This window comes from Lipotes vexillifer, unplaced genomic scaffold (assembly GCF_000442215.2).
Source record: "Lipotes vexillifer unplaced genomic scaffold, Lipotes_vexillifer_v1.1 scaffold285, whole genome shotgun sequence".
In the NCBI taxonomy this organism is placed as follows: domain Eukaryota; kingdom Metazoa; phylum Chordata; class Mammalia; order Artiodactyla; family Lipotidae; genus Lipotes; species Lipotes vexillifer.
Window position 1 is genome coordinate 1,195,311 of NW_006788807.1, and position 25,840 is coordinate 1,221,150.

At 43.2% G+C, this 25,840-nt stretch overlaps 1 protein-coding gene across 2 annotated transcripts in view; it reads right to left on the reverse strand.

Moving 5' to 3' along the window:
* Window positions 1–25,840, reverse strand: part of PCSK2 (proprotein convertase subtilisin/kexin type 2) — a 214,975-nt gene that overhangs the window by 47,996 nt on the left and 141,139 nt on the right. For both annotated transcript variants that reach the window (XM_007461791.1, XM_007461792.1), the window contains one exon: window positions 5,508–5,584. In XM_007461791.1, the coding sequence (XP_007461853.1) occupies window positions 5,508–5,584 (77 nt within the window). The remainder of the gene's footprint in view (window positions 1–5,507; window positions 5,585–25,840) is intronic.

The window sequence follows — 25,840 nt, forward strand, 5'->3', positions numbered from 1 at the left end:
AAAAGTTAATCACTGAAAATCGTTCTTATTTGAAGGTTTAACTAATGCTATCAATCAGATGTGCTCACATAGAGACAGACGATCCTTGGCATCCATTTATCCGTATTTCCCTTCATTTTGGTTGCTTGAATAATAAATGTCTTCTCTCTTCCTGAATTTATAGTAAACTTTTTGTGACCAGGAATTGCATCTAATCCAGAATCTCTTACTCTTTAGGGCGTAATAGATAGAGCATGCTGCACCCTGTGATGCTCCATAAATATTGCCTATGGTGGGGATGACATTTCAGTGGTGTATGCCTGTCAAAGAAATGCTATGCAAGAGAGAGTTTTGTGGACAGCAGCACAGCAATGGAATACAGATCTGCAGTGCATCACCAAACATTGATCTAAAACCCAGCAAGGCTGCAAGATTATTGACAAAGTGTGAGCTGCAAACCTCGGGAGAAGCAGGCAGCTCTGAAATGGACAGATGTCAAGGGCACTCAACATCTTGGCAAGGCTGAGAAAGTATGCCACCCATCCATCAACCAGCCAATCAATATTTATTGAATGCCAGAAAAAAAATGTGATACTAGATCCTGATACCTCATAGCAAATCAGTTATAGCTGTGTTGCATATTATTGATGCTTATTAAATATGTATTATTTTCTACCTTTTTGCAGTTTGGGTTATTGTTGCTACTGTGGCTGTTATTATTTTGCTTGGTCGTCTGTATTTCTCTGATTGCAAGATAGGAGGAAATTACACTCCTTTTCCAAATTTCTCAACTGTGTTTCAAATACATACCTGGAGCACAGATACCGCATACAATTATCAAATGGTTCACAGCAGAATAAATACACTTGCTCTGCTGAAAAAGGAATAATCCTACAAAATCAGATGAGGCACAGGGCGAGGAATTCTAATATACAGGCCCCCTAAAAGCTGTTCTGCATATGTATGAAGTTTGCCTTCATAAGGAGTCCTTGGCTTGGTGTTTTAAGTATGTTCTTAAAGAAACGTACACTTGAAGGAAAACAAGTTAACCTATAAGCACAGAGAGGAGATATGATGGTTTAAAGTGTGAGGAAAGCCCAGGGGAGACACGCGGCTATTAGACTCAGTTTCCAAACCAAGGGGAATGTTCTCCTTGCTTGTTCTTGAGAGCACCCCTGGTAGAGTGTTTTATTTTCTACTTTCCACAGCAGTGAGAAGCCAATGATGGAGAGTGTGGCCTTTTCTGGGCAGGAATTGCCTCTGCATTCTAACTGGCCTGTGTGGCAGGTAGTGTGGCTGGAGCAGCAGCAAACCCACTGCTGGTCAGCATCGGGCAGCCCTTCATTGGAGTTTCGGTGCCAAAACTAGCTTATCCAAGAGCCCCGAGTCGGCTGAGCAAAGATGGGGGTGTTGGGACTGGTGCCCAAGCCTAGAAGAGAACACCTGAAGAAATTGGCAGGCCGGAGGCTCAGGCTGCCTGGGCAGTAAACCCTGCTCCAGGCAAGGGCAAGTGCTCAAGGCTCTCAGAGCTTCTGGGCAGCTGCATTCCTAGAGTGCAACGGGAGAATCGTCCTTGTCTAGGCCCCACGCCCAGTTTCCGACCCAATCACAAGATCTCTCCTCTTTTCTCCTAGCAACCTGTCCAAACCTTTCATGCTCACCTCCTCCATGAGGCCTTCTCAGACTGCTACCTTCTGCACCAGTGTCTAACTCCAGGACCAGTTATCCAGGACACCTCCTGAACACGTCTGTACCTCCTGCCTCTGCTTCTTTGCCTAAATTGTACCCTCACCCCAGAATACACTCCCCTCCCCTCCCAACTCTACCTAGTACCTTCATTCAAATCCCAGACCAAATGCCACATCTTCAAGGAAACCTGTCCCAGTTTCCCCAGCCAGAGATAACTTTGCATTTCTCCACGCTCTCTCTCCAAAGCACTTTCATTATGAGGCAGTGCTTGTAATGGCCCCTCACTGGTGTCAAATCCTGTCTCCACCACTTGTTAGCTGTGTGACCTTGCACACGTTACTTAATCTCTCTGTGCTTCGGTTTCCAAAATAGGGATAATAATGTTCACACCTATTTCAGAGGATTAGATTGAAAATTAATACGTGCAAAGCACTAAAACAGTGCCTTAAACATAGTAATTAATAGGCGTTCGCTTTCCTTGTATGATTTCAGCCCTGGCTACACTTAGCACTGTAGTGATTTGAGTTGCTGTCACCTCCTCATGGGACATTGCAAGCTCCTCAGAAGCTTAACCACCAAAATGAATTGTTTCATGAGTACCAAGCTAAAGGCCCAGTTCTGTTTATCTCTTTTTACGTCCTATGCTTTTAAAATTTACTTTTTTTTATAGAAAATATCAGAATAGACAAAAGTAGAGTGAAATCTCATGTAACCATCATCCAGCTTTAACAATTATTAACTCATGGCCAATTAGATTTCCTTTAAACCCCCCTAGTTATACTGAAAGAAGTACTAGGCATAATATTCATCCAAGAGGGAATTTTAAATAAACTTATCTTACACTCAAGGGAAGGGTGCTATCTTCAAATTCTCTTTGTGCCAAGCAGGGACCACCTCCAGGACAGACACGACTTTTCGGACCACAGATCCTCCCAGGGATGTGGCCTGAACTTTGACCTGCCTTCCTCTCATAATCACTTACAACAGTAGTTTTGTTTCGAGAGGCCGTGAATTGAACCGTGGTACTGTCCAGTCAAGCCATGATGCATGAGGATCTTTGAAAATGACTTGATAATTGTGAAAAACCCCATTTATTCCTCAAAGTGGCCACTGTGTCTTGAGTCATTGTTTCCTTAAGAGGCAAGGATCATACTTGCCTGACTCACGATGACCGTGTCTCAAGCAGTTGGACACTTGGGGATTCCACCTCTGGCAATGAAGAATTTTAGTGCCCTGGGCTTCCCTGGTGGCACAGTGGTTAAGAATCTGCCTGCCAATGCAGGGAACACGGGTTTGGGCCCTGGTGCAGGAAGATCCCATAAGCCACGGAGCAACGAAGCCCTCGTGCCACAACTACTGAGCCCTCACGCCTAGAGCCCGTGCTCCGCAACAAGAGAAGCCACTGCAATGAGAAGCCCACGTACCGCAACGAAGAGTATTCCCCACTCGCCGCAACTAGAGAAAGCCCACACGCAGCAATGAAGACCCAATGCAGCCAAAAATAAATAAGTTAAATAAATTAAAAAAAAAGAATTTTATTGCCCTAAGAGCTCATTAGTCCTAGAGGATTTTAGCCAGTTTAAAATTGAACTTTTAAGAACAAGTTTGCAAATGAAATTATTTAAGATAGAGGACATCTCCGTTTTTGCTTTTGTTTTTTATTGTTTTTTGTTTTTTTTCGGTACGTGGGCCTCTCACTGCTGCGGCCTCTCCCGTTGCAGAGCACAGGCTCTGGACGCGCAGGCTCAGCGGCCATGGCTCACGGGCCCAGCCGCTCTGCGGCATGTGGGATCTTCCCGGATTGGGGCACGAACCTGTGTCCCCTGCATCGGCAGGTGGACTCTCAACCACTGGGCCACCAGGTAAGCCCTGCTTTTGTTTTTGTTTAAAGAATATTCTTACAGCTCATCACACAGGAAGACTTACTTGTGGGGGGTTGTGTTTGGGCTCAGAAAATGAGATGGGGGGAACCATTCTGTTGGCTATATTTTTGTGCCTGGGTCCATCCACTGAAGATGAATTTAGTGCCTACTAGCTGCAGAGAGAAAGCTAGTAGCTGGCACGCGTGTTGCTACTGCCCTTTTTGATAGCGTGTGGACAGCTGGTGACCGATGGTGCTGAAGCCACGGCCACCCTCGTTGTCCTTCTCAGCACAAGGTTCCAGGCTGCTGTTAATAATTATGCCTCGCCCCTGCCTTAGTGACTTCTATTTGATGACTTCACATCCCTGTGTCTGAAAATGGTTTATCAGCTAAGGGTATGCAAGGATCTAGGTGAGTAAGAGACACTTCAAGTCAAAAGTTCTCTGGCCTTTTTTATACACCCTCACCCCCTAAACGCACACTTCCAAACCCCGCATGATGATTTTAAAGCTGCAGATGAGGTTGATAGAGAGTGAACTGTGCTCTTGGATATTAGCAACGATCTTTTAAAAATGTTACAAATTCGAATTGTGTTTTCCCCTTTATTCTTTTCTGCATTTTCTGTAATTACCAAGCCCCATGTGCTCTGTCTGTGCCCCACACAGTCTCTGGTCAACTTGCTAACTGTAGGAACAGAGTCTAAGCTACCCGGTCCAGTGGGGACCCATTCCTGGCCACTCTCTGGTCATCATGCCTTCTGTCTTTTATAGTAAAGATGATGCTTATAAAAGAAGGGTACAATTTGGATTTAGAAACACTTATGGAGCTTGGGTTCAAGTGTCAGCTTTGATATTTACTGGTTGTTTGTCCAGGGAGGTCTGGCAACTTTTCTGAGCCTGTTTCCTTGTCTCTAAACTGAGGATGACAGCATTTGTTTCATCTACCTTGAGTTTGTCACGAGAAGCAGAAGCAATGAGTACAGTGCTGTACACACAATATATTTTTATATCATTAACTGAAGTTCATACGCTCTCATCAGCTTCACTCAAAAACATCAATAATGGGGAAACACTAGGTTTAGAACTGAGTCAATTTTGATTGAACAAGCCACGTGCCTTAATTTCTTGATATTTCTTACATGTGACAAACAACTTAGGCAAGAATTTTACTTGGAGAAGGAAGAGACTGCATTTACATGTTTTGTAGCAAAACAGGCCAAAGAAAAACCACACTTTTGGACGAACCATTCATTGGGTAGTGTTGCATAATAGGATGCCAAGAACTATTTCAAACCCAGAGTTAACAATACTGTACTGCATATTTGCAAGTTGCTAAGAGTTGATCTCAGAAGTCCTCATCACAAGGAAAAAAGGTTTTTTATGTGACTATGTGTGGTGTCAGATATTAACTAGACTTACAGTGGTGATCTTTTTGCAGTGTATACAAATATGGAATCATTATGTGGTACAGCTGAAACTAATTATACCTCAGTTAAAAAAATACCCCAAACCTCTGCCAATTATGCTTACTGTTTTGTCAAAAGGGACTACATGAGCTGTTATAAGGCTACAGCAAAAACACTTTTCAAAAACATATAGGCACAGAGCCCTGGGGCAAAAGAGCTCTCTGCAATAGTTTCAACAGATCAAGTAAAACCCATGTGTTTACAATCACCTTGTGGTGGGTTGAGAAAGGGTTTCTTAGTATTCCTATTTTCTTTTTATCTTTAATAAGGTGGCAAATAATTCCTAGTTCAACAGAACAAAATAGTCAAGAGATAATTCTAGAGGAGTGTTGCCATATTAAAAAATATCAAGAATTTAGAGAATGTAGCCACAAAGAAGGAAAAAAAATCATCATATAATTTAGCAAGGCATTGAGAGCATTTTGCTGGTGATAATTAAGCCTTAAAAACACAACAGAGCGAAATAAAACCCCACACCTGATGTCCCAGACACCTCAGGAGGCCCCATTTACCTGTTAAACCAGTCATCTGTGTATCGAGGGTAAGGATAGGGGTCGTTGCTGCTGAAGTCGTAGCTTGCTTCGGCGTTCTGCAAAACACAAGGTGTGTCATTAGGTCATAAAGCCAGAGGCACGGGCACGAGAGGATCCGAGAGATGCAGCTGTCTTATGTGGACAGTCCTTCCGTGGAGGGCTGTGTTAACGTTCTCTCTGGACCAGCCCTTGAAGAGGTGACAGAGCAGACGTGCGTCTGTGGAGGGTTCTATCCTCCCGTTATCCTCTTTTCCAGGCTCTCTCATCCCATCCTATTCCAAGCCCTCAAAGGGTTAGCAAATTTGTGTCCTGTGCTACCCAGGACTGTCTCCATTTTGAGCTGAGTGACACTTGTGGGTCAGTGGGGCTCCCCCGGAAGCCAGGACTCTCGTTAAGCTTCCTTGCACTGATGGCCAGAAGGATCTAGTTCTCCTGTCACAAGTGAGGCAGCCTCTAGAGTTTTCTTACTTTATGCAGAGCTCACTCCAGTTCCCTGCTTCAGGCTGACAGAAGGCTTGTCTCCTTTACATTTACGGGTGTTAAACCCAAGCCCCGAACATTGGCCATGATATCAACCTCATTTATTCACTCAACAAATATCATTGAGTCTAATATATGCCAGGGACTTTCCCAAGTATGGGACTACAATGGTGACATCCCTGCCCACATGTAAATTACAGCCTGGTTGTGGGGACAGACATCAATCCCACAAAAAATAGATAATTGCAAACAGGAGTCCTCTTAATGCTACAAGATACAATGAGAAGTTTAAATTCTATTAAGTCCAATACCTCCAATTTTCCCATTGAGAGTCTTTCCCCACAGAAATCAATTACCTATTTGCTTAAATTGATTTCATGCTTTAATTTTGTCCATTTAGGTCTTCAGTTGGTCAGCCTTTTATTTTGGTCCATGATGGAAGATGGTCCCCCACCATCTGATGGCTAATCCCTTCCTTCCTCTCTGCCTGTCAGTTGCCCAGGGATGCTGAGCTCCGTGAAGCTCCTCTCTCCTCATCCCAACCTCCCTCCTTGTTTTTAGAGGTGTGCAGCCAAGACCCCGGATGGTTTCCTGGTCCGCAGTATACACTGGGCTGGGAAACGCTGGGTTAGATACATATTGCAGCTGGGAAATTTCTCCATTCCATGGGCCCTGAGACATTTTAGAGAATTGTGCTCTTTTATGAGTCAAAACACTTTAGTTTGTAAACTTAATGTATTAGTGGCATAATGGTTTTAAGAGCAAATTGACTAGTTCCATGAGTTTGTGTTTCCATTTGTTGGATGGCAAAGGGCCATCAGTAGTTGGAATGACCAGAATTGTATACTAATTTATTTTTTAAAATATGCTTGGGGCAGAAGTCACCTTGAAATTTGTTTAAAATTTTTTTAACTTAAAAGTTTTTAGCTTTATTGAGGTATAATTCTTATACAAGAAATTCCACACGTTTAATGTCTACATCTTGATATGTGTACACTCATGATGCCATCACCACAACCAAGGTACTAAACATACCCATCACCTTCAAAATTTCCTTGTGTTCTTTTGTGTCTGTGTGTTTTTCTCCTTCTTTTTTTTTGGTACGAACATTTAACATGCGATCTATCCTCTGAACATATTTTACAGTGTATAATACTGTACTGTTGACTGCTACATGGCAGAGGTCTAGAACGTATTCATTTGCATAACAGAAACTTCATACCCATTGAAAAACAATTCCTCATTTTTCCCTCCCCCACCTTTCTATTCAAAATTCGGACCAGTCACTTATCTTGGGCATTGAATATGGCTATCCTGTGTTCTAGAATCTAGGTCTTCCTTCAAATCCTAGTCTTTAGAGAGGATGTGTTCCTGTCTCCATTGGCCATAATTATTGGCAAATACCCAGGTCTGCTCCACTCCACTTAGATCCCAAACTACCTTCATTCACCTTTAAAAGCTTAATTCTCTATCTGGGCTATAATCCCAGTCTTTGGGAGACCCTCTCAGATTTGGCATATTTTTTTTATCTTGATGTTTCTTGAGCTATTTGGATCTCAATTCTTTTGAGGGATACTATTTTGAAAGTAAATTATTCATCTTCCCTAAATGTGTTCAATTAGCCCAATCTTCCCCGAATTTTTGAGACAAGAGCATGCTTAGGTAGAGCTGGTAGGGTTGGAATATTAAGAGGAACACAAGTTAATAAGTTTTTCTTTGGGGTTTCAAAGCTGAGGTTGAAAGTTAAGTGATAGATCTGGAAGACTATTTGCTAGGCCTAGTTTGTTTCTCTGTAGAAGAAATTAAAATGGCCCAGTCTAAGGTGAATTGAATAGAAAATTTATTGAGTAGCACTTGTAGGGCCCTCAGAGGGAGCCCTGAGCACTATCTCTCTCTTCTGGTCTGTGCTCTTGGAGTGGGAAGGGGGTGTGTTGGGATGTCCAACCTCAGAGAGGTCTGGGACTCATCCTAGAACAGGGGCGTGGAGCTGAGGACCACAAGTAGCTCCGTGAGGTGTCTTAGCTGAGGGACGCGGGGATGCCCCATTCAGTGTTCCTGTGACGCTCACTGCAGAACAGGAAGCAGCAGAATATTGTGTGGGAGGCTGAGATTATTGAGAACACGACAGAGAGAACCAGCTGCCCTAGGAAGTCCAAGGGTCACGACAGTGAGGATCCAGGGTTCAGGCAGGATCTGCGTGAAGTGATGACCGACGCCATTGGGGTGGGGATGCAGCAGTAGTTTTCATGGTGGACAGATGATGAGACATGAGCTCCGGGAACCCGCCGCCTCTTCTTGATGCTGTGCTAGTCCTTTGAAGCTTGAGGGTGGAGACAGGAGGGTGGGAGCAAAACCCGTGTTGTCCAAGGTCAAATTTCTACCATCAGTGCCAGCAGGTTGTTGGATAGAAATTAAATTACACTAAAGGGCTTCCCTGGTGGCGCAGTGGTTGAGAGTCCGCCTGCCGACGGACTCTCGGACTCACGCGGGTTCGTGCCCCGGTCCGGAAGGATCCCGCATGCTGCGGAGCAGCTGGGCCCGTGAGCCAGGGCCGCTGAGCCTGGGCGTCCGGAGCCTGTGCTCCGCAACGGGAGAGGCCACAACGGTGAGAGGTCCCCCCCAAAAAATCCACTAGAGAAAAATAAAATCAGAAATTTCTGCACCTTTGTGTTTGCTGCCTAAGCAATTGACCTGTTTCACCAGCTTTCCGCCTTGGCTCACCTTTCTTGTTCACAACTGTCACCTGCGGTCTGGGCCGAGGTCTTTGGCTCTGATTTCTGGTTCTGGAGAAAATGGCTTGCCGCGACGTGGGTGGGGGCAGGGGGAGGAACTGGAGAGTTCAGACAGCAGAATTTATTCCTGAGGATCCACGGGACTCTGAGACTGCTTTTACAGCAAGAAGAAAGACCATGTATTGTCTGCAGTCAAATTCACCTCAATGTTTAGTCGGATGAGGACTTAGGAACTCTTAATTTGTTGTCTTTACAATTCATTTGATGACTAATGCTAATTCCGTGTGTAATAGTCTAGGCTGAGGCTGAGTATTAAGGAAGGCAAACAGGTGTTCTTTGGCTGTATATTTTCTGGCAAAAAATCAAACGGTTTATAGCAAGAAAGAGGAATGAGCGACTTTTTGCAAGGGTTCTGTTTATACTTTTAGAGCTCAAACTCGATGAGTCATTTATTGATCTGAATTACAATGTCTTCGTCCATAAAACTGTTTGTGTACAGGAATAAATTAAACTGGTCTTGGATTACACGGGAATTTTCTAAAATATCCATTAACATAGACAATTGGGAGGAAGTAAGTCCCTGTAGATTTAATGCTCTGGTATCTTAGGCTAAGCCAGAGGTTTGTTTTGGTTTGAATTCTGTAACTTCATCTGAAAATGCATTAGTCTATTTTCTTTTAGAAAATACTAGCTGTTTAATGAGCATAATTTAATCATTGATGATTCAGTATCAGGATGATTCAGAGTCACCATTAAGAACTTGAATTATCATTGTACCACTGTGGAGAAAGTAGGAAGATTGGGCTGAATCCAAACTGACCTCAGGGCATCCCTGGAAGTTATTTCTAGAGGAAACTTCTGATAATGGCTCATTTTCTCTTTAAGAGTTGAGTGCAGGGAAAAAAAATCCCTCTAGCAATTAGTATTTCTAAGGCTTAGTGTCTGAACACTTTAATGCATACTCAGAAAGCAAGGCTAGATTAACTCTCAGCAAAGAAGTTTAATAATTATGGTTTTGGATGTTGTTTGCGCTGCGCACTCTCCCATCAGATGGCCTGCCTGCACACTAGGCTAAGTAAGGACAAGGGACTTACTTATTTTCATGAAATCTTCTGACTCCGTTGTATCTGAGGTGCTGCCATCAAAGGCGCAGGCTGACAAATGGCACCTGTCTGATGCTATGGCTGGTCTCACCTTGGAAGCTGGTGGTGGACCCAGTGGCAATCATGTTTGTTGCTTTAACATTTTCAGAGGAGCTTCTGAGCCCCTTGAGACTGAACTCAACTCTAGCACTGCCACCCTTAACCCCCAAATCTGGAATTTACTGCCTCTGGGACAAGTGGACTTTCCTTGCTGGGTAGCACAAGACAGATGTATCTGCAGTTGTCAGCTTGAAGTAGGGGAAGGAAGAGAGGCATTAAATCAGACAGATCTGGTTTTGAACCCAGGCTATTTGGTCTTGGCAATATTCTTATTTTCTGGAAACTGAGGTTTTCCTCATCTTTAAAATGCAGATTATAAAACAGTAACTGCTTGGTTGCTGTGAGGATAAAAGGAAGTAAGGGATGTGGGCCAGCAAGCACACTGTGGATGATGTCTCACCTCTTTCTTCTGCTTTTGTGTCCTCTACTTTCTTTGATCACCTACGGCAAGAGTCACAAAATATGACCCAAAGGCCAAATCTGGCCCACCACTTGTTTTTGTAAATAAGGTTTTATTGGAACATAGTCATGTCCATTTGTTTATGGGTTGCGTAGTGCTGCTTTCACAATATAACAGCAGACTTAAGTAGTTGTGGCAGAAGCCTACCAATCTTAAAATATTTACTATATTTTATAGAAAGTGTTCATCAACGCTTGACTGGCTTCCTAGGCCTTTGGGCGCCCAGGCTGCCTGCTGATAGCCTGAGGCTCGCGCTCATCTTACCCAGCATCTCACCCAGTCCTGCCTTCCTAGGAGGCTCCTTTGCCCTGAGACATACCTGTCCCATGGCCCCTTCTCTCTAGGTGAGCTGTAGCTGCCGAAAAGGAATCTGATACAAACTAACCTCACTATGTTGCTAAGAGTTTGAAGTTTACCTGTCCTGGGCCTCACACCAATCAAAAGTAGGTTATCAGGTGTTCCTGTGCCCAGAAATGGGGGCTCAGCCCACTTGTGGAGGCCATGAGGGCATCCCGCTGGGATGGCGGGGAAGCCCCACCATTGTCCCCACCACCCCTCTGCCCATCGTGGGTTGAAGGTCAGTCCTAGGGGCACCGACCCTCTAGTTCATCTGTCTTTCCATCTACAATTATCCTGTCTGTGCCCACGGTCAGAACATCACCCTTGGCAGGTGTTTGCAGTAAACAGCATGTGACCAGGTGATATGGGCACGTATGGTGTCTGCTACACAAGGGCTCACCCATCTTTCAGTTTTAAAACTGATGTTGCTTCGACATTCTGACAATACCATGCTCTCATAATAGACCAATGTATTTAATATAAAGGTCCGTTGGTGTGATTGAATTTTTTAGAGCACTAAGGAGCAAACTCTGTGGTCTGACTATAAAATTAGGCAAGTGGCATTTTTTTTAACATCTTTATTGGAGTATAATTGCTTTACAATGGTGTGTTCGTTTCTGCTGTATAACAAAGTGAATCAGCTATATGTATACATATATCCCCATATCTCTTCCCTCTGGCGTCTCCCTCCCACCCTCCCTATCCCACGCCTCTAGGAGGCAAGTGGCATCTTTAATCAGGTCATGCCTTCACAAGCAGCCACGCCCAAAGGGGGCAATGAGGGGCTGCACTGGACTCACAGGCCTGTGCCCTGGGGAGGGCCTTGAAACACTAATCGGTCTGCCTGCCCGGAGGAGCCACCCTTTTCTCATTTGTCTGCCCAGAAGGGGGCACATTTTCTAATCTATTTGCCCAGAAGAAGGTGCTGTTTTGCAATTCACCCCCCGGAAAGGGGAGCTTTTTTCAATTTCACAAGAATGCACTTAAGTACTAGCATGTCTATGAGTCACGGCAAGAAATGCGTCTCCTAGTTACAGACGTGTACAAGCTCAGACCGCAGAGAAATTGAACCAGGGAGACAATGTGGCCCCTGTGAGATGTCAGGTAATACCAGACTCACATAATATCTCAGGCAATAGGAGTTTGTGACTATGGGTACAGCATGGCATAGGATACGTTGCCAATGTAATTCCACAGCTATAGGCACTCAGAACAAGAAAGTACATTGCATATGTCCCTTTATTCCAACTTGCTACTTTTCCTAAAGGCATTTAATCAAATAACCCAGCTAGGAGCTCTGTAACGTTATTAGCTGAAATTGCACTGTGCTCACGGACTAATGAAGCGGGAATGAGCTTCCCCAGATAGGCTCTCAGACTGCAACCATATTGCCCCAGAACAAAGCTCCTCTGTATGGACATTGAGCAGCAAAAGGGCCCAGTCCACTAGAGCCGAAAGAATTTTGCTTTGCCATCTACTTGCATTTAATATGGTCAGGGCAGAAATTTCCCGACTGTGCCTATTTTGATTTTCCTCAAATAATTCTCCCACATACACGGGTTTAATGAGAATGTTCAGCTCATTTTTGACTAAAACCAGCATTAAAGGAATTTATGTCTATCTTAAGTCTGGCTGTAAAACTTAATGAAATTTAACATTTCTCCAGCACACACACACACAAAAAGATGCATAGTCAGAAAATTGTTTGAAATCTTTCTCCTATACTCCTAAGATTTCCAGAGTCATGTGTTTTTCCAGGGATGGAGTGTTCTCTGTGGATTTGACACCCCTTACCATCACCTCTTTCTTGCTCCTAGACATTCCAGCAACTTCGCTAGTCACTGGATTACTCTCCGGGTGAGAGAAGCGTGATAGCCAGGCTGGGCAGGTACCACCAAGCCTAAGCCACGTCCTGGACCGCTGTGCTTTTTAGTTTCCAAAGCTGAGCGGCTCCATCCTTTGGCCCTAATGTCACTCCTATCAGCCGATCTGAGGGAGGCTCTAAGAACTAAACATAACAGGAGGTAATAATAATCATAATATAAATCCCTAATGGTTGCCACAGTGCCCTAAGTTAATAGAGTGCCTTTAAGTTTTTCAAAGCAGGTTACGTTCTCTTATTTTATTTAATATTCTCCAAAACCCTGTGTGGGTAGGAGAGCAGATACATTGAAGGCAGAAGTGGGGCACTAACTACCTCTAAGACACGGCCAAGCCAGCCCCTCTGGATGGCTTTAGAGCTATCTCTGCCTGCTCGCGTCTTCTTAGCCCGTCTTACTGCTTTGGAAGGCCAATGAAGCCTGTCTTAGGCTAGATTGAGGCCAGTTCCCACTCATGAATTTTAATAGCTGCCCTAAAAGCATGAATTCCTGAGGCTGAACTGATGCTTGGAGGAGAAGCTGCCACTCATTGTGATGAACCTCCGAGCGCTGACGCTGAGACAGGGTCCAGCACTTGTCTGGAAAAAATTTACATCTTTCTTTTTCACCAGCTGACAGCTCAAATTTAGCGTTTCCTTCAGTTACGGATGTGGACTACAGGCCACGATATTACTAGCAGTACCTGAGAGCTTGTCACCAATATGTACTTTCATACCGCGTCAAAACTATCACAGATTTGCTGAGACATCTTTTCTACTCACTCCTACCTGGCACTAGATTTTGTTATTTAACGCATTACAAAGAGGGATACATACTACTGTTTCGCAAAAGTGTATTTTTAACCTTTTGATAACTGTTTCAATATAATTGCTTTTCCTTGGTTATCCTATGCATTTCGTTTCATGAATTTAAAATATTATCCTGAGTATGAGAAGAAAGACATACTTGTGTACATAGGTAGGTGGTGTGCAAATTGGTGTAATCTCTTCAAAGAGAAATTTGGCAACATCTATCAGAATAAAAGATGCACAGACTCTTTGACCAAGCGATCCCACCTGTAAGAATCTCTCCTAAAGGTGTACTTGTACGTATATGAAAGATTTGCGTTTAAATGTGTTCACGCAGCACGATTGTAAAAGTGAAAGACCAGAAAAGGCTTGTGTCCCACAGGGGGGGATGACGTAAATCAATGATGGTGCAGCCACACAATGCAAAACTGCAGTCCCAGCAAAGAACAAGGTACATGGCCTGCAATGTACTCCTTCCCAAGAAATATTAAGTAAAAAAGACAACGTGTAGAACAGAGTGCATGGTGAGCCCCCATTAGCATAGAAGAGAAGGATACACTTGATGGTAAATTGCATAAAGTATTTCTGGAAAGATACACAAGAGCCTTTTTATACTGCTTTGTGTCTAGGGAGAGGCCCAGGGCCTGGGGTGGAAGGAAGACAGATTTCATTGCATTGCCTTTTGTTTTGTGTATTTTTCTGGCATAATAATAACGACAGGTAACACATGTTGAGTGCTTATTTTGTGCAAGGAGCTCTTTTAGATGCTTCGTCTGCGTTTGCTCCTCCCTGCGATGTCCTTATGTGGTAGTACTCTTATTATCACTCTCATTCTAGGAGCAAGGAGACTGAGTGAGGCACAGAGAGGTTGACTATTCCCCCTGAGGTCACACAGATAAAAAGGGGGCACAGCAGGGACTTAGACCAGGCAGTCTGGTCCCGGAGGCCTCTCCCCTAACTCCTCAGTCTTGCCTCTGCATTAGAATCACAGTGTCACATTCTGCGTGTGTTGTTTAAAAGAAAAGCAACCAGCAAATAAAAAAGGATAATTCAGTGGGTTTATTCCCTGAAATGTCAATGGGTCATTCTGTCCAAATCTAAGCATATGAACTGAGATAGGAATTTACCTCCTGACCCTGGGACACACCTCACTAAAGAGCTGGGAAGCTCATCTCTTACTTTGTCTGATCCATTCATTTGATAACAGCATGGTTTTATTCAGTGACTTTTCTATCCAAGGCTTAAACCAACAAATATGCCTCCAAAGAGAAAGCTAATTCCCCTGCTTTTGACAGCAAGGTTCTGATTTTCTCTGTTGATGATGCTGTTCCTCTCAGAAGTAGGAAAACAAACATCACCCTGTTTACAGACAAATCACATGGATGACTGGATTCCCCAGAAACTGAGATCTGGGAAATACTTCCGTTTTTGCTCCAGAGCCCCATCTGCACTAGTTGGTGACCCTTGGGTTTCTGGGTACAACTTGAACTTCATTGGCTGGGAATGGTGTTCCCTGAGGTGCTTGCACGTGGTGCCTTCAATACCTGGCATTGCAGAACTTGACTGTGACTCCTTGCAAAGCACCCCTCCGATCCTTCTTATTATGCCAACGACAAGCCTCCATTAAGTGCGCCCGCGTCTTTAATTCCTCCCTATTCCTTGCTAATCCATCTTCTTATCTGACAGGGACAAGTGTTGGCAGGCAGCAGCAGCCAGCTTGAGTTGCTTTCATTGTATTTATTTTGACAGGTGCTTCTATATATGTTGAGGGATATTGGTTGTTTTCCTATTTGAAACAGTGATTTATAGTTTCCCTTTAAAATACATCCATCTGTGTGAAAAAAGTGAGTCAATTTAAGGAAACATGCTAGGTAAGTAATAGCACCGATAGCAAAAGTTGTGAAGGCGTGTTATGACTGGTGGATGACTGGGAAACACTGGAATAAAGAGATGGTGATGTTTATGGCTTTGACTCCTCTAGTCACCAGCAGATCCACCCTTAACAGTGGCTCGAGAACTGATTGTCTATTTGGGGGATTTATAAGAGTAATGGAAAAAACTTTCTGTCTTCAAATTTCAGCCCTGTCAGTTGTCATTTCAACATTGTGAATTCAATCCTTGACAGTCTGTAGACTGTTGGCCTTCGAAGGTGTTCAATCATTCATGCATTCGGCCGATCATTTATTTTTTCATGGAACACATATTTACTGAGTACCAACTATTTACCAGGCATTGCGCGATCGCAAGTTCCCGTTGGAGAAGATGCCCTTGGCTGGGGTGTCTTGCCTTTAGCCCTCACAAGCTAATACATCAGCCAGGGACTGACACCTGAGGCTCCAATGAATTTATTGGCTAACAGTGGTTCTCAACTGAGGCTGCTCAGTAGAATAAACTGGGGAGCTTTTAGAAATATGTATACCCGAGTGACCCCTAGATTTTGATTTAATTCATCTGGGGTGGGGCTTGGGCATCAGTAGTTTAAAAAAGGACACAAAAACTCTTCAGGGTGTTCTGATGAGACAAGGTCAAGAGCCACTGAGCTGACATCTCTGTTCACTCCTCAAGTTCTGGCCCCCCTGCTGCTTACAGTGTGGTCTGTGGACCAGAAGTACTGACATCACCAGATATCTTGTTAGAATTGCAGGACTTCAGGCTGCACCCGAGACTGGCAGAATCTGAATCCGCGTTTTAGCAGGATCTCCAGGGAATTCATGTGTGCACACTGATTCTTTTATTTATAAAACGAGTGCATGTTTGCCTTTGGCCCGTTCACTTCCCCTTAATCTCCTACTTTCCTTCCTCCCTCTTCTTCCTAAATTCTATAACAGAAAGAAATTGAATTTGATAAGCCATTCATACTTTCGCATGGATAAGTTCAGTACACTGCCCTTCCCGACATTATTCGCTTTAACAGAAGAGCACGGACACTGGAAAAAGCTATAGTTCTCAATCTCTAATAGCAGAGATTGAAGGGTGGTATTTTGGGAGCATCAGGAACTTCTTGGCATCTCTTAGGCTGAAGTTCTTTCTACGGAGAAGTTCAGTTCTAAGAACAGAGCTGTTGCAATAAATTCCTTTGGTTGGGAAGGGAAGGCCTGATGAACCAAAGAAAACAAAAGAAAGCAAGATAAAGTGTGGCTATTATGCACAGTATTACTGGATTCCCCGTGCTCCTGGCAGGTGAGGGCTCTTGGGGCAGTGGGGAGTGGATTCTGCAAGAAAGGAGAGTAAAATTCAGAGCGAAGGGTCTCCTGCTGTTGGATAAATTTTGATGAATATTAAAGTTTGAATTATTTTTGCCTCCTACTGCTTAAAATAAAGTTTCTGTCAAAAGTTAAAAAATGCATGCAATTATAATCAAACTAAATGCCAAGCCGTTTTAACAGCAATAGGAGTTAAAACATTAAACAATGTGTTTATATTAGGATACATACCTATTTCTATGCCTTGCCTCTATTCCTGAAAAGAAATGATATGTTTCCTGGATCCTAACAAATGGTACAGACAAGCTAAAGTGAACGGTATAGCAAGATCTAACTTGGATTTGGTAAAAATGAGGGTGCACCCAGGTAACGCAGGGGTGCTGAGATTCTGTGCTCGGTCTTTCCTTGGCCTCACAGTCCGAATCTGCGTATGGATTCAACTTGGAGCCAATCCAAGCTCCTGACCGGTTTCACTCAGGTGAGTACCCTAGAACTGGCCAGTCCTCCCAGCTCTGGGCCAGCCCTGCTGGATTCCTCCACAGCCTTTACTGCTGAGGTCTCTCTGTGCCCCGCACAGTGACAAAGGTGACCTTGAGCAAGTTGTGTAAAAGCAGCTCTGGGCAGTGCTGGGAACCTTCATCAGTTCAGTGCCCACCACTCCAGCAGAGGAGAAGAAAGATGGGGGTTTAAGAAAGGCAGTTGAACTTAGCCTTAATGATGTAATAAGACGGTAAGGAGAGCGATCGCGCTCCAGGGCCCCTGACAGAAGGGGGGCAGCCAACAAATGGGCTCAAGTAGCTGCTCTTACGGGCCTCCCCGGGTGGGAGATTGAAGGGGTCGGGAGTGGCTGGCTAAGGGCAGTTCGAGCCTGATTTGCGCAGTTCCACAAAGACTGAGCGTGCTGTCAAGGCCCTGCGATAGCAACCCTGTAAATCAGCACGAGGAGAGAGAGACACAGTTCTGGGGTCTAAATTTGCGCTGTCAAGGGGGCCAGGTACAAGTCAATTTGTGTTTCCGTCTCCTGTGACTGGGGGCCCTACGATGCTGCAGAGATGCTCAAGGCTGCTCCTCTGTTTCCTCTTTGAAGGCTCTGCTTGCCTTGGAATGGCTGCCGAGGTCAAGGCCACTACCTTTGAGTACCCTCCCCGTGCGACCGATTATACAACTTCAGCATCACCTGCTTCTCTTTTTTCCAGCCCTAAAAATAGCAAAGATGAGTTCACTGATAGCTGAGTCACCTCTTCGAAGGAGTTGTTCTGTCCAAATATTATTTATTGGAGGCTTTGTCTTAAACACATTTACACAATGTTTTCCTTCTGTCAAAGGCATAGCTCTGTGAATAATAACTGTATCACGCAGGAGTCTGTTGCTATTACACATACACCTGTCAGTTTTATGTATAAACTAAGTGTGTGTATAATTCAACACAAATTGAATTCAGTCGAGCCTCACAACAGTTTTTCTTTCCTTTTCAAAATTAAAAAAAAAGTACAGCAAAATTTTAAAAAAAGTACAGCAAAATGACTTAGTTATACATATATACATATTCTTTTCCATTATGGTTTATCACAGGATATTGAATATAGTTCCCTGTGCTCTGTAGTAGGGCCTTGCTTTCGTCTCACAACAGTTTTGAGAATTGAGAATTGTAACCTCCATTTTACAGATATGAAAGCCGAGGCTCAGGGAGGTTATGTAATTTGCTCAAGGTTTTCAGCTTGAAGTGGTTGGGTTAGTATTAAAAATTAGGACTTCTGACTCATTCTCTCCTTTCTGTAGTGCATGGCATCTACAGCTCTTTCCTATGATAAAAAGTAAAGAAAAGAATTAGGAGACTGAGCACTTTGGTTGTCCCAACGCCCTTGGAACTGAGTGGGAGCATTAAGACCTAAGATATAGTAAATGGCAGAGAGATGGGGAGTGCGGACCCCAAGGCTTTGGATTGTTACGCAGTTTCAAATTGGTAATAAATCAAACTCAGAAGCTTGTCAGCACCCTTCTTGCTTGTCCTTTTTGCTTCAAAGAGCTAATGTCTGCTTTGGTGATTCTTTTTAGGATAACCTTGCTAAGAGGAAAAGATGGAAAGAGAGTGCTGCGACCTTGGGAGATAAGCAAAGAGGATGACGAGGCACGTAAATATCTCAGTGTTTATGGCTGGAAAAAAGCAAAGTGGATCAGTTCCCTTTCACGAAGAAGTTGTTTGACTCTTACCTTTGAACGAGACCAATTTTATGTTCCCAGCCTATGTGAAATGTGACACAAAAAAAGGACTGATCTCCCACTGTTCTGGAGAAAGATTAAATGCACTTCTGGTTCCTTTCACAGCTATTCATCATTTTAATTGGTTTTGAAGCCAAAAAACTTTGACAGCATTTGTGATGGGAAGCCAACTTCATAATTCATAACCTATGGAAAAGTGATTACAGCCTTCATTCCGAGGCTGTGCACATACCTTATTAAGTTGCTACAAGGATCAAACAGCAGGATCCACACTGATCACACAATCTGTGCACAGGGGTTGCAGCAGTTGAATTATGGACACCAGTCCCTCGGGAAGGAAAATACTCTGCTCTAGACCTTTTGGGGACAACGTGCCCTTGACTCATGGTGTTCCTCGCTATCATCGCTGTTCCCGGCATTTCTAAGAACCATGACAATGCTCATCTGGCCCCCTGGCCCCCGCCCCGCCACTCCAACAATTCCCCTTCAATTTCACCCCAGCATCTTCCTTCATCTTCTCATGACCCAGAACAGTGACTCTGTTGAAATCACAAAGTTCCCCATTTCATTCTCCTCCCTCCACTGCCTGTTCCCCAACTTCTGTCCTTCTTTAATCACCGAGATGTTTCATCGGGGCCTGCAAATCCCTCGCCCGCTCCACTTTCTCATTGCCACTTCTCCATCCCATTTCGCACGCTTTCTCTCAACACCGGCTGCATCCCCCAGTTTTCGGGGTCAAGTTCTTAGTTCTTAGCTTCACTCCCAAGGCAGTTCATGATCAGCCTTTTACCAGATTCTCTCTAGCTCAGGGGTCACCAACCTTCTCCTGGAAGGCCCAGACAGTAAGTGTTTTAGGCCTTGTGGTCTCTGTCCCAAGGACCCACCTCTGCCGTTGAAGTGGGAGAGCCGCCCTCCGTGACATGAAAACAGATGGGCGTGGCTGTGTCCCTATAAGCCTTATTTACAAACAACAACAGCAAAAGGGTGGTGGGTGGGTGGGCTGTGGTTTGCGGAACTTTCTTCTTGTGAGTTAAACGCGTCTCCCAAAAACCTAACGCCCACACGCCACGTGAAAGTGACTTTATTTGGAAATGAGGTCTTTGCGGATGTAAACAAGTCAAATGAGGTCCTGCTAGATTCGGGTGGATCCTAAGTCCCACGACTGGTGTCCTGATAAGAAAGTCATGAAGAGACTGAGACACAAAGACACACAGGGAGGAGGGGGACAGGTGTAGATAGACACAGAGATTGGACTGATGGGTCTCTAAGCCGAGGACACCAAGGGCTGCCCACAACCACCAGAAACTAGGAGAGGCAGGGAGCAGATTCTCCTTCAGAGTCTCCAAAGGACCAGCCCTGCTAATACCTTGATTTTGTTCTCTGGCCTCCAGAACTGTGAGAGAACCCGCTACTGTTGTCTTAAGCCTCCCAGTTTGTGGTGTGTGTTACAGCAGCCCTAGGAGCTAACACGCGGCTCTACTGTTATCTTCCCCCCTCCCCGGCATGCAGCTCCATCCAGCTGTGTCTGAACTCCATGCTGTGGCGTCTGTCTGGAACTCTCTCCTCCCTCACTTGGGCTCACTTGAGTCAGCTCAGATGTCACCTCTATTCGAGTGACACTCTGCTGTGGGTAGATGTCCCTTCACAGCCCTCACCTCACTTTTCCATCCCCTCCAGTTCACAGTAAGCGGTTCAAGGGTGTGGAGTGTGTCTTTTGATGCCACAGTGCACAGAGCAGACTTTCATTACACGTTGAATGAGTGAATGAACTAGTGACAAGAATTGTCTAAATTATTTTGTTGACTCCAGTATCATTTGATGTTATGGGACTAATCAGGTAGAGTGTACTCATTTTCTGTACCTTAACAAAATTATTAAAATAAGATCGTTTGTTTTTGGAATTGGGCAAAACAGCACAAGTATGTTTCCAAGGGTTTCCAAACCTTTAAATATTCACCTTTTCACTACTTGCGTTTTTGAACATTAGATATTGATATTCCCAGGTCTCCTTTTATATGCACCAGCCTCATACCACTTTATTTATACCACGTTTAGCAATGGCGGTGTTGTCAGCAGCATTATTTGCATATTTTAATTGCATTTTGCCCTTATTATTTTAGAAAAACAAGTGGAAAATGGAAAAATAAAATAAGCTGATATTAGAGATAAAAATAGAGATCTCATAAACTTAATTCAATTGAAGCAAGATAGAAATCATTAGCTTTGCTACAAACAGCAAACCTTTAGCCTCAATCTAACAGTCATTGGATTTAACTCAGCAGTGTTCAACTGTGATAGAAAAGAGGAAACATTTAAAATATTTATCATTTTGAAGACAAATCATCAAAATTTATGTTTGAGTTGAGACATAATAGGGAATATATAATTATGGTGATTTAGACTTTTTTTAGCTTTCTGGGAATATAATCACATAAATTCACATTTAATGTTCAAATTTGGCGACTGCGTATATTTTAAAAATTCAAATGGAAAAATGATCAGACTTCTACTGAAATTTCTTTCATTCAGTTAAAAATCCCAATATCTATTTGTGTGTAAATCTTAATGAGACTTTTAAGATACAAAAGTTGATGGGAAAAAGAAAGGAAATGGAAGTGTCTTGGTTTAGCTTGACTTAGGGCCTAAAACAAAAATGAGCAAGTGATTTTCTGAACTCACTGGACTGAAGGCATCAGAGTTCACACCCTGAGTTCCCAATCCCAGCTAGAATGGATGTTTACTCCCAGACCCAGGCTGTGTGAGAACAATATTCCTGGAGAAGAGCATTCTCACCCTAGAGGCAACAGAAATGTTTCCAGGCTCCTTGCACTCTCGGGACATTTATATTTTCTGGAGATTAACTAGCGCTTGGGTTAGCATATGACACAGCAATCCCAAGATAAAGGAAATCTTATTTTCACACAAAAACCTGTATGTGAACATCTATGGTGACTTGATTTATAATTGCCCAAACTGGGAGTCATCCAAATGTCCTGCAAGTGGAGGATGGATAAACGAATTGTAGTACGTCCACACCATGGAATACTACACAGCAATAAAAAGGAATGAATGCTGATATACACAACTGCATGGATGGATCACAAATGCATGAAAACAACCAGACTCAAAAGACTTTTACTTCTTTTGTTTTGTTTCGTTTTTTACTGTAGGATCCCCTGCATATGAGATTCTCTAGAGAAGGCAAAATTACAGGGACAGAAAACAGATCTGTGGTTGCCAGGCACTGAGGGTGGGGCTGCAGTGGGTTGACCACAAAGGGGCAGCATAAGGGGATTTTGCAGGGGTGGGGGTGATGGAGGTGTTCTGTCTGTCAGTTGTGGTGGTGGTTACATGATTTTATGCATTTGTCAAAACTCATAGAATGGTGCACCAAAAAGAATAAATTTTACTTTCTGTAAGTAAAAAGTGAATTGAAAAAATAGCAATTGGCTCCCACACTAGAGTGATTTTAAGCGATATTAAGTGAAGTGCTCTTATCCTGGTGGAGTATGTAATATGATTTCTAGTTAGAGCTTGGGAATATACCGCCGTTTCTCTCAAATCTTTTTTTCCCCCATTCTAAAGAACTATTTCCAACACAATTGACTACGAGGTGGGTCATGAATTCTCTCTGACCTGGTGGGCAAGATGCTGAAGCTCTGCCTCTGGGTTTTTTTCCTGTTTGTGCATTTCACCTCAGGGACAGGCTCTGTTTCCTTCAGGGTCATATTCTTTCAGGTTCAGAAAGAGTTTAACTCCACTTAAGGAAGAAAAATACCTTGGGAATACAGCCAAGATGTGTTTGTTGGCAACTGTCCTATTTCCTGAAGGGCAAGCTCTATGAGGCGGGGGTGTTTTTTGGGAAGCCGAGGCAGGATGGAATTCTGTGTTTCTGAGAACCCAGCACACATTTTGGAGGATGAGAGCTGCATCCTTTTCTCAGTCTAGCCAGTTCTCGCCATCCTGTCCCCACCAGCAGCTCATTACTCAGCACTTAGGTTGAGACTCGGCTGGCAAAGAGGGTCCCTGTGATTCATCTTCATCTCTGGTTAATTACTGTAACTGATGTAACAGTGTTTCTGTAACTCTGTTAACCAGCAAATGTTCAAGTCATACCTCTCAACTCTCATTAATCTCATTTTTTTAAAATGATGTGTTTTATTTCCTCATTACGGAAATTTCAGATCAGCAGTGAAAATAGGGATGTGTTGGCCCCTGCATCACTTTTGTTTTTCAAGGGCGTTGGAGAGTGTTTCAACATTGCAGTATTCTCTTCACTTTATTGTTCCTCTCTTTGAGATCAAAACAAGAAGTGATACTCTTGGGAGGACTGTAAATTAATTCAAACTTTTCAGAGAATAATTTGATAAACTTTATCAAAATTAAAATTGCATATACTCCTTGACCCAGAAATATTACTTCTAGGAATTTATTCTACAAGGATATTCACACAAGAATTCAGAGATCTATGTTCATGGCAATATAGTCATTCCATAGTTTATCATAGCAAAACATTGGGGGAGAATCAAAAAGACAATTTTTAGGGGTTCGATTGAACAAATTATGGTGTATCTATTCTACGGGAGAGAAGATGTTGGTACATAACAGCAGATTGCACAATATGATCTACTGTATGATTCCAGTTTGGGGAAGAAAATCTGGAAGGATCCACACAGAACAGCTACATCACGAAAACTGAGAAGCGAGTAGGTTTTGTAGAGGAGGAGTAGGAGACGGGAGAGAAGAGAAATTGCAGTTTTAATTTTATTTACACTGCTATACAGTCTGAATCTTTTTTTTATGTTGAGCAAGCCTCCTATATTAAAAATGCAAATATGGAAAAAAGCAAGAGTAATGCAGTTCTTTTAAAAATTTTTTCAAATTTTTTATACAATTTTAAAAGTTACTTTTCATTTACAGTTACTACAAACTGTTCGCTATATTCCCTGTGTTGTACAATACGTCCTTTAGCCTATCTTATACCCAGTAGCCTGTATCTCCCACTCCCGCACCCCTATATTACCCCTCCCTGTCTCCCTCCGGTAACCAGTAGTTTGTTCTCTAGACCTGTGAGTCTGCTTCTTTTTTTATTCACTAGTTTGTTGCATTTTTTAGATCCCCCATATAAATATCATACAGTATTTGTTTTTCTCTGTCTGACTTATTTCACTTAGCAAAATGCCCTCCACATCCACCCATGTTGCTGCAAATGGCAACATTTTGTTCTTTTTTACAGCTGAGTAGTATTCTATACAGAGTGATGCAGTTCTAAGACGTCAGAATCATTAAACTACACCCATTCCAGAGATTGGAGGGAGGAGGGCAGGCACCTGTCTTCTCCCAGGGTCAGTGAGAGAGCACCTCTCCCAGGAGATGGGCTACTTTCCCTCTGCTTCTTCCCACATTCACAGGGCATTTTCAGTAGTAACTCATTTCTACATCAGCTCTTTTGCTAATAGGTAATTTTAAACACTGTATTTTTAAAAAATTGAAGTATATTTTGCCTATAGCAAAATATGTGATGTTAAGTGTTCAGCTCTATGAGTTTTGGCAACATACACCCCCATGCAGCCATCACGGCAATCAAGTTATAGAACATTTTCACCTCCTTGGAAAGTTCTCTCATGCCCTCCATCCACCTTGGTCAACCCCTCTTCTGATTTTTATCACTGTAAGTTAATTGTGCCTGTTTTAGAACTTGATGTAAATAGAACCAGAGAGTATGTACTTTTTGTGTTTCCCTTCTTTAACTAATATAACATTTTTGAGATTTGCTTACTTTGTTGTTTGTATCAGTAGCTTTATTCCTTTGGTTGTGAAACAGTATCCATTATATGAAGATGTTACAATTTTATTTGTCCTTCCACATGTTAGTGGGCATTTGAATTATTTCCAGTTTTTACAAAGATGTATAAAGCTGCTATGAACATTCTTGTACATGTCTTTTAATGAACATATGTTTTCATTTTCCCTTGGTAAATACTTAGGGTGGGATTGCTGGTTGTACAGTAAGTGTGTGTTTAACTTTGTAAGACGGCCACGCCTTTTCCCAAAGGGATTGTTCCATTTGACATTCCCACTAGCAATGTATGAAGTTGAAAGTAGGTTTTGCCCCTGAAAACACCTACCTTTAGGTACATCTGTAAATATTGTTTAATAGAGTAAAGGCTAAAGGAATCTTTCAGCAGCAGTAAACACGGTACTGAGCTCACACCCACTTCATTCCCTGCCCCTCCCCAGATAACTGAGTTCTGGTCCCTGGCCCAGGAGGTGAGTCCAGAAGACTAGTCTCTCTCTGGCTCTTAGCTGGTGGTCCCTGTAGCTGCAGCAGATATTCACTGTCGTTCACCTGAGAAACCATCCTCTTTTCCTTCTCCATCCTTTCCCTGCACCACCTGCTGTGCGTTGCATACTCACACAGCTGTGGGAACCCATGACCCTGGCTACACATTCTGAGATCTTTGCTACAAGCACATCCCAGCCCAGCATTTCTTGGGGCGCGCACAGGGGATTTGGGGTGGACTGTATCTATTTTTAAAGATTGTCCTATTTGCATAGAAAGTGAGGTTTTCCACTACGGTGGTAAACATATAATTACCCTTAAAAGCAATCTGATAAATGAGTGAGTCAATTAAGTAAAGATGGTTAAATAAATAATAGTATAGTGGATCATATTTAGAAAACCCCAGCTCTGGTCCAATTCCTCACTAGCTGTTAAAGACACTGAGCAATGTGGTTAATCATCATAATCAAAAGAGATTTGCTAAGCACCCATTGCCACTCAGGATATAATGAGCCCCAAAGTGGGTATAGGTCTCTGCTTGTGACGGAACATCAGTGATGCTGCTACTAAATATATTCCTGTCAAAATCTTCGTAATATCTGACTGTCCGTGGTGTGTGGAAAACCTGAGCGTCCAATTAATTTCCAGATCAACGCTGCGTGCTTGCTGATTAAGGATCATAAATGCTATTCAGAGCTCTCTGTGGGCTGGTCCGGGTTCCTGCT